Raw genomic sequence first — 14,181 nt, 5'->3', positions numbered from 1 at the left:
AATTTAACAAACTCTCTTATCTAAAGACCTATCCCTGAAAAGAGCATTCATTGCCCTCTGGGAAAAAGACCAAGGATACAAATTCATACAATCACAGATAAGCCATATCTATACACATTCGCACTGTCCAACGAGCTGTGTGAAAACCCAAGAAAACGCTTTTAAAATAGTTACACGATTGTACATTACACCGGCACAGACTTGTACCTGGCAGTCGGGAGCTCGGGCTAGGTGTTGGCGTTGCGAGGAAGAAGGGGGTGACTACCTTCACATATGGTGGACTTGCTCTGTCCTCCGACCCTTTTGGGCAGCAAAGAGAAATTCCACAGAGATATCTCAGAGTCCCCAGTGTCGATGACACCCAAGACGGCTCTGCTGAACCTCCTATATACTTCAAACAAAAGAAGGCTCCCACCTTAGTCCACAATATTATAGCTGCGGCCAAACTCCTAATCCCGACTTACTGGGGTACAACCCAGATACCCACTTCTCATCAACTGCTGACAAAAATTGACCAAATATATCGTATGGCTGAGATTGTTGCCTCAGTGAACCATTCACAGTTATCTTTTGAAGAGAACTGGCGCTCCCGGATTAAGTATAGGTCTACCCCCAAGCCTCTACAAGTATGAATATTTGATTAACTCGAAACTTGGTCTGTGATGTTTCAGAACACTTACCCTCTCTCTCTCTCTATCTCTCCTCTACTTTCCCTCCCCCCTGCCTCTCTCTTTCCTTCTCTCTTTCCCCCATTTTCTTTAAGGCTCTCTTCCCCCCTCATCTCTATTGTTAGTTCTACTCTTTCATAAATGAAAATATTTTGCATTTGCTAAATGTTTTACATCATTACAATCCATGTTACCTTAAATTGGTTATTTCTATGTGGTGTTATCATCTTTTGATTAATCAATGAAAAGATCATTGAAAAGAAAAGAAAAGAAAGTGAAATCCTGTTCTCCACTAACATTAGATTGCCGCAGGCTGATCTGCAGCTGGCTCACATAGTATTCCATCTTGTACAGTCCACACCTCAATGAAGAAGGATTAACTCATCTTAATGTTTGTGTCTTTTAATAACTCTTCAGGCCTGTTATTTTTCAGATGCTTGCAATGGATGCCTCAATGGGTTAATTTCCCCAGTAATATTACAAAAGGAGAAGAGTGAATCGACCTGTAGCATTAGAAATTTTTTTATGACTTTCCCAAATATTGTGGATTGGGGCAAAAGTTCTCATACAGTCATGATGGGAGGAGAATGATGAACATCATTGACATTATTGATGTCCCCCATGTGAACACGAGAGGCCAAACACTTGCCTCAGCACCAGAAGACCCAAATACGGGTGCACAGAATTGGGTATCTCTGGCAGCAGATGAGTCTAAGAACAGATGAGTACAATATGTTTTTATTTGTTTTTTAACTTATTTCATTTCCTCTGTTTATTAAGCTTTTGGGGTTTGGAAAGACCTCAGAGCATAAATATATATAAACTTGGCACACACCAAAGGTTTCTGATGCAGAAAGGTGATTTTTAATTATACAACAGTACATACATACACAGACGTTTCGGTCTAGGACCTTCATCAATGTACGATATATTGTACTGTGAGATTCTTAGTGACTGGGCTTTGTGAGATAGACCAATCCTGTGAGGAGGCACATGAAGCCGTCCCACTGCGTGGTGATTTGTGGAGTGTGGACGCAGTATCCACCGCAAATCCCAAGTGCACTTGGGATTCGCGGTGGATACTGCGTCCACACTCCACAAATCACCACGCAGTGGGACGGCTTTATGTGCCTCCTCACAGGATTGGTCTATCTCACAAAGCCCAGTCACTAAGAATCTCACAGTACAATATATCGTACATTGATGAAGGTCCTAGACCGAAACGTCTGTGTATGTATGTACTGTTGTATAATTAAAAATCACCTTTCTGCATCAGAAACCTTTGGTGTGTGCCAAGTTTATATATATTTAGTTCACGGATTGGGATCCTACTTGGGCACCACCTACAATTCTCAGGGTTGTGCCAACGGTTTTGTTCTCTCAGAGCATAAATGACCTCTTGAAGTAAATGGAACATTTTCAAATCAGATCATGCTTATTTAAACCAAATAAAATCCACTAGCAAGACCCAGTGAATTTGCCCTAAAAGAATTTCAAAAGTTTCACTCATCTCTTGTTACAAGACAAGCTGAAGAGAATCTATCAGAATGATCCACCTCAAACTTTTTATATGGTCATGTTGCTCTCGGAAAGATTATGTCATCTACACCTTCACTTATGAAATCTGATGCTCCCTGCCTCTCACAAATGTGATTCAATGAGGTAAAGCAGTTTTGTGATTTTTTTTCTCTCTCTCAAAATAGATAACCAAGAAGCTGTAGGAGAGAAAAGCGCAAATTAGGGTCTTATCTGAGAAATATAGTAAGCTTTACACTCAGATTAAACTCACCTGTTCAATCTGAAAAGACAGACTATAGAAAAAGAGTCAGCTGCAGAGCAGATCCATGCGTCAGCAAGTGACTATCAGACATAAGAGGTAAAAAGGATAAGTGAATAATTTCCGCGCTGCCGAAAGGATTGAGACATAGATCCCAGTAAAGTTTAAATGAGGTGGTGGTTTATTCTGCGCGTTTCAAAGCATAGAGTTACTTCTTCTTCAAGAAGGACCACATGTATCATATACGTGGTCCTTCCTGAAGAAGAAGTAACTCTATACTTCAAAATGCGCAGAATAAACCACCGTATTTAAACTTTACTGGGATCTATGTCTCAATCCTTTCGGCAGCGCGGAAATGATCCACTAATCCTTTATACCTCTGATCTCTCAGAATAGAAAAAGAGAGAGATCCTCCAGAAAAATGCTTGAGTTTCACATTCGCTTCTGTTAGGCTTGCAACGCGAGCAGAGCATGTCTGAGCATCCGATGTGCTTGATTCGAGTACCGAACATTCGAGCATTTCAGTGCTTAAAGGGAATCTGTCACCTCTTTTTTGAGATATCATATAATGATATCATTCAATTGTGTGTCACATAAGGATTCTCTTAGTACTTTTTCTTCCCCCTGACCCCACACCTTTCATGCATAAATACCTTTTTTATATCGGTTCAGATGTATGTAAACTGCCGCTGTCCGGTCCGCTGGGCGGAGCTTATTCACCTGCACCCCCCTCCCTGTCTTGCTCTACGCATTTCTTCTTGTGTAGAGTAAGACAGGGAGGGGGGGAGCAGTTGAATAAGCCCCGCCCATTGGACCAGACCGCGGCAGTTTACATACATCTGACCCTATATAAAAAAGGTATTTATGCGTGAAAGGTGCGGGGTCAGGGGGAAGCAAAAGTACTAAGAGAATCCTTATGTGACACACAATTGAATGATATCTCAAAAAAGGGGTGACAGATTCCCTTTAATCATTACTTGTGGTTTCTTATATAGCAAAATACATATTTTGCATATTTTGCATTGGTATTATAAACCACTCAAAATAATATCCAAAAAATGTTTGTTTTTTTTCTTTCTGGGCATTAATTGTGATTTCAAATGGAAAAGATATATATGAGCAGAATTAAAAAAAATATGCTATAAGCTCAACATTGCGACCCCAAATGATGAGAATGTCTTAGAATTAGAGCCCTTACCATATAATATCCTCGGAAAATAGATATCAATTGTATAGATGTTTATCTCTCCCCAGCAAGACATGACAAAATCAGCATGGGAGATGGAGTACCTCAAACCCATCGGCGACCCCTGCACTTGAAGGTAAAAGTCTCCATCAAACATGGATATTGTGGGCAATAAGTATTGTGGTGTAGTAACCACTGTGTCCGCTAGGGGGCGCTGTGTGGATGTCCCAGGAGAAAGGATGAATGGCAGAATACTGAATGGCCATTATGTATCTCAAAGTGGGTGGCTTTGAGATGGAGACTTATTTGTTGATCAGCAGTGACACTGCTGAGGTGCTGCTTTAATGTGACAGGAAGAAGTCTTTAGGTAACTAGGGAGATGGGCGGGCCAGTTACCTACAAACCCACCCAGGGGGTGTGTTTAAAGAACACTGTTGTAAAGTGTGTAAGTGCTTGAAGGACCTGTGATAAGGTCAGAGTCATGTGACCCGGTGGGCGTGGCTATGAACCATATAATGTGGCCAGGGTTGGTCACATGGGGTGAATGCTGGGACCCGATTGGTCCAGTGTGGAAGGTCCCGCTGAGATGGAGCTTCCTGGCTAACAGCCTGTGAAAAGGCTCTGGTGAATGGTTGCACGTGTCTGAGAGTCCCCAGGGGAGGGAATGAATGTCTGCAGTAAGCTGAAGCAGCCATGAGGAAACCCGGACGTGGGTGGGGTGAGATAAGTGAGGCTAAGAGAGCCTGTATGCTGGACATTGTACAACCTGTGAGAACACAGGGCTTACAGAGCGAAACTCTGCCATGGACGCTCTGATGTTGAATAAACCGCATGGACTATGCTTGCTTTATGGAAAGTCTGTGCCGGATCTGATTTTGTGGCTGCTGAGCGAGTATCCCCTACCCGAATAACAGCGCTACCTCAAATTTGGTGGAGAATGCGGGCATTGTTGTAGCCTTGTTGCTGGGAGCAACGGAAGAGGACTGCAAAGTCTGTTGCTAAGGGCAACGCTGAGCCAGGAAGGCTGACGTTTGGGGAAGCCACTGCCCGGCTGTGGTTCTGGAACTGTGGGGCGGCCTAGTGAGTAAGGCACTGTCCAGATCGGTGAGCCCAGTGTGGCCGTTTCCCCAGGAGAAAGAGACTTATAGGATACCTCTGCGGTAGAGGGGTCCAAGAATCTGTGCGGCCGGCAGGTGACGGTCGTGAAAACCTTGTTGTGCTGACCAGGGTCAGTGAGAAAGAGACTGGTGATTGATACGGTGCCTCTGTGGAGAAGAGGTATCCGAGGACCTGTGGGGCCGACACAGGTAACGGACAGGTGTTCGTGTTGTACTGACCTGGGTCTGTGAGAGAGACGGTGTACCTGGAGGGTTCAGTGAGCAAGGTCCTGGAGGGTCAGTGTTGGGAGATTCTAGGAGAAGAATCGGATCCCTGGAGCACATGGTATGACCTTGGACCTGGTGAGGTGTGAGTGTTGGGCCATCTCAGGAGGAGATGAATCTCCTGAAGAGCACCCGCTAAGCCCCTGGACCTTGTGAGGCCAGTGTGTTGGGAAACCCTGGGAGGAGGGTCGCTCCCTGAATAGCACCCGGTGCGCCCTGTGTGTTGGACGGTCTCAGGTGGAGACGGATCATCCTGAATAGCACACAGACAGGACATGTGAGTTTTTTGTGTGGTGTTTTTTTTCTTTTCTCAACTCAGCCTGCGGTGGCTCAGTGGGAGTCAAGAAGGTGACAAGCGGCTTCCTGTAACTTGGCGGGGTTACAAAGGGGACAAGCGGCTTCCGGTAACTAAGCGGGGTTACAAAGGGGACAAGAGGCTTCCTGTAACTCGGCGGGGTTACGAAGAGGACAGCAGCCACTGTGTGTGAACAGCAGCCGGTGGTGTCAGTGATCAGTGACAGCAGGAGCTGTGGTCGTGCCAACAAGGACTTGTGTGGTGTCGTAAAAGAGACAAACTGTGTTGTGTGAACTGTGGTCTAAGGAGACCGGTATAACGGACATGGGGAAATCCTGAAAGGGGGCGGTGGCCCAAATCAGGGTGGTAACCCAAAAGGGGGTGGAGTCCCAGAAGGGGGCGGTGACCCAAATTGGGGTGGTAACCCAAAAAGAAGTGGAGTCCCAGAGGGGGGCGTTGACCCAAATTGGGGGGGGTATCCCAAAAAGGGGTGGAGTCCCGGGAGGGGACGGTGACCCAAATTGGGGTGGTCCAGAAAGGGGCCGGTGTGTCAAAAGAGGAACAGCAATGTTCGTGTATGTTGTTTTCTGAGTGTGGAATATTCTTTCCGGATAATGACGGGCCACAGGTGTGTACTGTAATGCTGCACCGAGAAGGAGTCTCGGGTTGGCTGGACTCAAAGTGTCAGGTGACTCTGACAGGATCTCCTCTCAGTTTCTGTCTGACCGAGAGAATGGTCCAGGTTCGCTGTAAACATGGGGTCACGGTGAACTATACGGTAGACAGAGTGATGTTTGAGGAGCCCATAGGTGGTGAGTGGAAAGGGGGCGTGATACCACGGGACTTAGTCTATGCCTTGGAGAGGGGCCGGGACTTTGTGTTGTTTGATGATGTATGGTCGAATGAGGGAGACGTTTCTACTGTTGGATTAACAGACGTTGAGACAGTGACGCCTCCTAAAGTGGACAGGTCCGATGTAGAAGTGACTGGAAGAAGAAGTACATCTGCCCAACTGATGGACCTGATGTCTCGCGATAAGACAGATGGTGGGCTGGGAGATAAGGTGACTGGATTGGACTCACGGTCAGAGGGTAACTGGAGGGTTGACTCGGATGATCGGCGTGACTCAGACTCTAGGGGTGACTGTGGCTCTGAGAGAGAAAGGGAGCACAGACTAGATGACCTAGAGAAAGAAGTCTTTGAGCTCAAAGGTCACCTGGCATCGTGGCAAGGTCTGAATAAGTCCCTCAGAGAAGAGGTAGGAGTTCTAACAGAAACTGTAAGAGGTCTTCTGCGGGAGAAGAAGTGGGACGAAGACTTACAGCAGCCAGGCCTGAATGAGGAACAGTGTGAAGACAAAAAGAAACTGAAAAGTATGGAAGCAGAGGTGATTCATTTGCAGACGGAGCTTGCTGCTGCAGAGTGTGCTTAAAGACAAGCACAGCAGGAAAGAGATGAACTGGCTGATGTGATTGCCAACAACAGAGGTGAAAGTGCTCTGGCTTTGGAAGAAAAGAGGCGGTTAGAGTCTCGCATTGTTCAGCTTGAAGAAGAAGTGGAGGAAGAACACGGCAACGTTGAATTAGCCAATGACAAGCTGAGTAAGGCCACACTTCAGGTTGACCAAATGGATGCTGATCTGAAGACAGAACGTAGTAATGCTCAGAAGAATGAGAGTGCCCGTCAGCAATTAGTTTGCCAGAATAAGGACTTAGAAGCAAAAGCTGCACTACTGGAGGAACAGCTTGATGCAGAAATTAAAGTGTGACAATCTGCTAGCAAACAAGTACATCGTACGGAGAAAAACGGAGAAAAAACTGAAGGTTGTACTAAGGCAAATGGATAATGAAAGGCGTAATTCTGAGCAGTACAAAGGCCTGGCGGAGGGACATGATGTGCGTCTGAAACAGTTGAAACGACAGGTGGAAGAAGCAGAGAAAGAAGCTCAACGTGCCAATACGTTGCACCGTAGATTACAGTGTGACCTGGAGGTTGCTACGGAGACAGCATATGCAAAGAACTGTGAGGTTAATGCACTGAAAAGTAAACTTAGATGTGGTGGGGTACCATTTCTTACAAGACGCTTAGATAGAGAAAGGATGGTGACTAACCAGTGTCTGACGACGCAGACAGACCGTGACTGGGGAGTCAAAGCCAATGACCGATATTCTGACCGCTGGAGGCGGGGGAGGTCTAATGTAGGAATGAGGCCGTATGACAGATGGAGACGGTTCTCTTGACCGTGGGGCAAGGTGTAGTGAGTGCCCGGTCGCGAGACCCTGGTGTAATGTTGTGTGTTCAACCCCACAAGTTTGAACAGAGGGGGAGGTATGTGGTGTAGTAACCACTGTGTCTGCTAGGGGGCGCTGTGTGGATGTCCCAGGAGAAAGGATGAATGGCAGAATACTGAGTGGCCATTATGTATCTCAAAGTGGGTGGCTTTGAGATGGAGACTTATTTGTTGATCAGCAGTAATACTGCTGAGGTGCTGCTTTAATGTGACAGGGAGAAGTCTCCAGGTAACTAGAGAGATGGGCGGGCCAGTTACCTACAAACCCACCCAGGGTGTGTGTTTAAAGAACACTGTTGTAAAGAGTGTGTAAGTGCTTGAAGGACCTGTGATGAGGTCAGAGTCATTTGACCCGGTGGGCGTGGCTATGAACCATATAATGTGGCCAGGGTAGGTCACATGGGGTGAATGCTGGGACCCGATTGGTCCAGTGTGGAAGGTCCCGCTGAGATGGAGCTTCCTGGCTAACAGTCTGTGAAGTGGCTGTGGTGAATGGTTGCACGTGTCTGAGAGTCCCCAGGGGAGGGAATGAACGTCTGCAGTAAGCTGAAGCAGCCATGAGGAAACCCGGACATGGGTGAGATAAGTGTGGCTAAGAGAGTCTGTATGCTGGACATTGTACAACCTGTGAGAACACAGGGTTTACAGAGTGAAACTCTGCCATGGACGCTCTGATGTTGAATAAACCGCTTGGACTATGTTTGCTTTATGGAAAGTCTGTGCTGGATCTGATTTTGTGGCTGTTGAGCGAGTATCCCCTACCCAAATAACAGCGCTACCTCACAGTATTCAACACAAATGATAATAAAAAACTGAATATCAGCTCAATATGTTTGTCAAGATGGTATTCCGCCACCCCCTGTCTTAATTCACTGAGTTGTAGGGCGCGCACTCTGGAGAGTACAGGCACATGAAACTCACAATCAGTGGCGGATTAAGTGGACTATGGGCCCGGGGCTGTTCATAAAACCTAGGCCCCTGTACCCCCCTTCCCAGGAAAACATTTTCTGTCCAAATTTTGTGGCTCTTCTCACAAAAACACTGCATATGCTGATTTTTAAGGTATACAAATTGTAACATTTATTAGACCATAAAAACAAAGAAAAATTACTTTTTTCTCACAAGAAATTGTATTGTATGGTCAAACAATATAAATAATATTAAATATTCCTCAAAATCAACAGTCAAAATATAATGATGGGCTATAAAACCGGGACACAAAGTGTAGGGAAGAACCCAGGTGTGCACCCTGAGGAACAACCCCGTTATCCCATGCTAAAGTGCTTACCCATTATGTGCTCCAGGACAAGTGCAGCGCCGCCACTTGCACTTGCGCTGGTGGCGGCGCTGCACTTGTCCTGGAGCACATGATGGGTAAGCACTTTAGCATGGGATAACGGGGTTGTTCCTCAAATAAATTTCTTACGTTTTTAAAATATTTTGGACTTTCACTCCATTTTTTTGTGTTAACATATAAGTTACACTTAGGCTGTGTGCACACGCTACAGATTAGGTGCGGATTCATCCGCGCGGATTTTGTAAAATCCGCAGGTGAAACCGCAGGTCAAAATACCTGCGGTTTTACCTGCGGATGTCAAAAACCACTGCGGAACCGCAGCAAAATCCGCAGTGTGTGCACACAGCCTTACACAGGCTGCCTGCCTGCGGCTGCCTGGCTGCTGTGTGTGTGAGTGTGACTTAAGTTGTGAGTGACACTGAGTGGAAGGAAGCTGCCCGCAGGGAGAGCTCAGCAGCTGACTGAGCATGGAGGCAGCTGCATAATGCATTGGAGGGAGCAGCCAGGGAGGCTGGGGAGAGGCAGAGCATTGAGGCAGCCGCATAATGCATTGGAGCCGGGAGCAGCCAGGGAGGCTGGGGAGAGGCAGAGCATGGAGGCAGCCGCATAAATTGCATAATGCATTGGATTGGAGGGAGCAGCCAGGGAGGCTGGGGAGAGGCAGAGCATCCTCCTCCCAAATGGTGATGGTGAGTGACCCACCTGCGCTAGCCGCTGCCAAAATCTCCTGGGCTGAGCCTGATATACTCTCTCTTCTCTCCTCACTGTGCCTCGGCCGGCCGCCTCCACGCTTCTCTCCCGAGTCCCGGCCACAGCACAGAGAGAGGAGGAATTTCTGCTCCTGCCGTGCTGCGCCGCCCCCACACACGTGCCGCCTGGGACTGCCCGCCCCCCTTCCAAGTTCCTACGCCACTGGGCGGCGGCGGGCGGCTCACACAGATGCCGACCGACCGGAATGGCCCCTGCCCTGGGCCCCCAAAAAACCTTGGGCCCGGGGCGACCGCCCCATCCGCCCCTACTAAGATCCGCCATTGCTCACAATGATTTCATCTTAAATGTCTATTTATTTAATCTATTCACTTTCTAATATACTTTAATTAAAAATTCACTACCATTCCCACTCTACTCTCTCTAACTGCTTTTTTTCTTCTTTTTTTACCCTCTTCCGGTTTCATGACATTTCATTTCTGAATCCCCAGTGCATGTTGGGATACTTAAAGAAAATATTAATGGGGGACAAAAGCTGTAGTCACTGTTGCAGCATCTGTCCCCACCCTCAAATAAAGCGTCATCAGTAACGTCCATTTCAGGGGCTGAGCTAGTCCTAGCAATACTAAGTATGAATCGATTGTCAATTCCAAGTTATGCTCAGTACAAGCTTCCTTTTCATTGTGTGATATTCCCTTTAATGACACAGTGACAGAGCGCTCCCTCTGTAGCTCTGTTGAGAAGTGATGAGCCAGCAAAGAGCATTAGTGTGCACTTTCGGGGGTGGGGTTAGTCTCTGTTCTCCCTGGTCGCCGGGCTCTTTCCTTACAATGCGTACTGACAGTATACGGTCTTACGAGCTCATCATTTGTCATCAGAGCCAACAATGGAGCGCACTGTCACTGTGCATTGAAAAGTAATATCGCACACTGATCATACATTTAAGTTGACAGTGTACATTTTGCTGCCTAAGTTGCCAGACAATCTGCAGTCTTAGAGTGGCTGGTGGCCTAGGCAATGTGTGCTCGTCATTTGCAGATTCTATGCTTTAAAACCTGAAAGCTTTGCTTTGAAGCTGGCCAGATTGTTGAATCCAACAGGCTTCAGTTCATTTTGGCTTCTCCCATGCTGCAGAGGCAGAGCTCCATCTTCAAATAGCATGGAAAAGAGCACAGTTAAGACCATCAGCACAATGATGTTGTGATCTGAACTGATATTCTTAAATTTCGCACCACCCAAGTCCTGGCATACATGAAGCCGGGAGGCAAAGGAGGAGTACACTCCTGAAGAAAGAAGATGAAACAAACCTTTCAATTAAGGTTATATAAACAGTAATGGCAAAAATACATTCTACGGTAACCTCTGAAATCTGGCAATATTAGATTGGCAATGTTATTTAGAAGACATCCAAAATTACAAACATTCAACGATTAATATAGCTCATATTCGGCCACATTTAACTTCTAAAATAACAACATCCAGGATAAGAACAATTCAACCATTTAAAGAAATTATATTTATCCACAGCTAATATCCTAAAAGTGATGGGCCTGAAGACTATCCCCTGTTCATATGACATTAGTGCATAAGGGTGGCAGAAGCTTGAACCCCTCGTTTCTTAGCCAAAGTGGAGAGCCAAAGCTGAGTGTCTATTAGCTTCACTGAGACATGTGATGGGTATACATGAAATTCTGTACTCCTGGCCTTTATGTGACACAATTGTACTGAAATATATATGCATACTTTTTTTTAATAGCAGAAGCAACAGTGACCTCTGCAGGTTAAGAATATGAAAACTACAAAGTATAAAGTGTGAGCCAAACTTGGCAAATGTACAATGCTCCTCTTCACCCCAAGTGATGGACTGTCTCCCTGGACTCTGTTATGTGGTTCCTGGGGCTGTTGCTTTTACTGTCATCCAGAGGATGTACAGCATCTCTTAACACCATTCTGTAACCATCTATCCAAGTAATTCTGTGACTCTCATTGTTGTGTCTGTCCTGTGGCTTTAATTGCTATTGCTATTTCAAAGCTGTCACTGCCGGGATGGTGCTAAGCCATGTTCTTTTATGGTATTGTAGTCATTTTTATAGAGTGTTGTGGTTTTCACTAGCGCACGTGTCCTGATCTTTGCTTCATGTTAGGACTTAATGTTCATTTTTTTTTAACCTTAGTGAAGAATATGCCATTATTTATCTTATAGAATATTTTGCCATCACATTAATTATTTAAGTGCAATATTACACAAATCGATTTTTTATGTTATGTAAGCATGCTCATCCATCCCTACATCAAAGAAAAGCAGTAGTCCTGAGACATGTCTTAAGAATATTCAGGAGAAAAAAACGTTGAATTTACCTGTGGAACTTGCACTGTGTTTTAAACTTGTGAAGTTGTTGCCAGCACTCAGGGGACTCCAGGTCCACTGCAACTTGAAATTCATCTTTTCCAGGCAGCTGTCCAACTTTATAAACTACCCCAGTGCCAACTTGACCAGAGTGTAAAAGAACTTTCACTCTGCTCCCAAACTTCAGATCGATAGGTGAACGAGGGACAAATACACGGAAACATTTAGAAGCCTTTTGGGCATTGGTACTGCAATTAAAATAATTAATAACTGTGAAAGTATATAGCGTTTAGTAATGGTGCAAGAGAGAAAAGGTAATTCACATTACACAAAATACAAATGGTTATAGCTGTAATATGTGAAAAAGCTGAGCAGAATCCACTGTGCTCTCTCCATTTCAATGTGCACTAGCAGTGTTCTCCCTCACCAACTATTAAAAGACAGAGTTTGCTGCGAGGTGGAAGAACATACTGAGCATGTGTCAGAATTGAAAACCGGCACATGCTCAGTAAAGGGAAGTGATGGGCCAGCGAGGAAGCGCACTGCCAGTACACATTAAAAGGTTGAAAGTGTAGAAAGTAGAGATCATACTGACCATGAGACAGTATTGACAACTGGTACATGATGGATATATCAGATACAAACCATCCCTGAAACGGACAATATTAATGACGTCCAGTTTCAGATAAAAACAGTTGTTGGGAGCAACTGCAGCATGAGCACCCTGATGACAGCACTATTTAATGGCACTAAAAGAAGCAGGGGGGAGTGACCACAATCCAGTGCCTTGATGACATTCTGTTTGAGGCTCCCTAGTGCATGCTAAAAAGCAATCATAAAAAAATAGGTGCAGAGAGGGAATGATTAGGAATTTACAATTTTTGTAAATTACAAAAGTGGTTAGCTTTTAAATTTAAATAGACCTTGACAACTAGGATTTGAACAACAACAACCCCTTTCACCAAAAGGTCATAGAATCATAGAATCATAGAGTTGGAAAGGACCTCCTGGGCCATCTGGTCCAACCCCCTGCTCAAAGCAGGATTCGCTAAATCATCCCAATTTATATGTACTAGGGAAGGGGGCAGATTCCTTAAATTTCAAGATTACAACACAACTAAAAATCTCACATGGCTAAGCCTCTTTTACCCTGACAATAGAGTTTTAATTTGGAGTACAGTTAAGTCCATATTTATTTGGACAGAGACAACATTTTTCTAATTTTGGTTCTAGACGTTACCACAATGAATTTTAAACAAAACAATTCAGATGCAGTTGAAGTTAAGACTTTCAGCTTTCATTTGAGGGTATCCACATTAAAATTGGATGATCGGTTTAGGAGTTTCAGCTCCTTAACATGTGCCACAATGTTTTTAAAGGGACCAAAAGTAATTGGACAATTGACTCCAAGACTATTTCATGGACAGGTGTGGGCAATCCCTTTGTTGTGTCATTCTCAATTAAGCAGATAAAAGGCCTGGAGTTGATCTGAGGTGTGGTGCTTGCATTTGGAAGGTTTTGCTGTGAAGGAAAAAAGCGGTCAAAGGAGCTCTCCATGCAGGTGAAACAAGCCATCCTTAAGCTGCAAAAACAAAAAAAACCCATCCGAGAAATTGCTACAACATTAGGAGTGACAAAATCTACAGTTTGGTACATCCTGAGAAAGAAAGAAAGCACTGGTGAACTCATCAATGCAAAAAGACCTGGGCGCCCACGGAAGACAACAGTGGTGGATGATCGCAGAAAAGTCTCCATGGTGAAGAGAAAACCCTTCACAACAGCCAACCAAGTGAACAACACTCTCCAGGAGGTAGGTGTATCAATATCCAAATCTACCATAAAGAGAAGACTGCATGAAAGTAAATACAGAGGGTTCACTGCACGGTGCAAGCCACTCATAAGCATCAAGAATAAAAAGGCTAGACTGGACTTTGCTAAAAAACATCTAAAAAAGCCAGCACAGTTCTGGAAGAACATTGGACAGATGAAACCAAGATCAGCCTCTACCAGAATGATGGAAAGTGAAAAGTATGGCGAAGGCGTGGTACAGCTCATGATCCAAAGCATACCACATCATCTGTAAAACACGGTGGAGGCAGTGTGATGGCTTGGGCATGAATGGCCGCTAGTGGCACTGGGTCACTAGTGTTTATTGATGATGTGACACAGGACAGAAGCAGCCGAATGAATTCTGAGGTATTCAGAGCCATACTGTGTGCTCAGATCCAGCC

General features: G+C 45.2%; 1 protein-coding gene across 1 annotated transcript in view; it reads right to left on the bottom strand.

Annotated features, from left to right (window-relative positions):
* The window catches only part of LOC141074578 (uncharacterized), a 132,016-nt gene that overhangs the window by 32,521 nt on the left and 85,314 nt on the right, over positions 1-14,181 (bottom strand). The window contains exon 7 of the mRNA XM_073562052.1: positions 11,962-12,198. Within this exon, the coding sequence (XP_073418153.1) occupies positions 11,962-12,198 (237 nt within the window). The remainder of the gene's footprint in view (positions 1-11,961; positions 12,199-14,181) is intronic.

The sequence above is a fragment of the Dendrobates tinctorius genome, unplaced genomic scaffold (genome assembly GCF_039654945.1).
Source record: "Dendrobates tinctorius isolate UK_male_01 unplaced genomic scaffold, ASM3965494v1 ptg000015l, whole genome shotgun sequence".
In the NCBI taxonomy this organism is placed as follows: domain Eukaryota; kingdom Metazoa; phylum Chordata; class Amphibia; order Anura; family Dendrobatidae; genus Dendrobates; species Dendrobates tinctorius.
The sequence above is the reverse complement of the archived record's forward strand: the minus strand, read 5'-3'. Positions and strand labels throughout refer to the sequence as shown.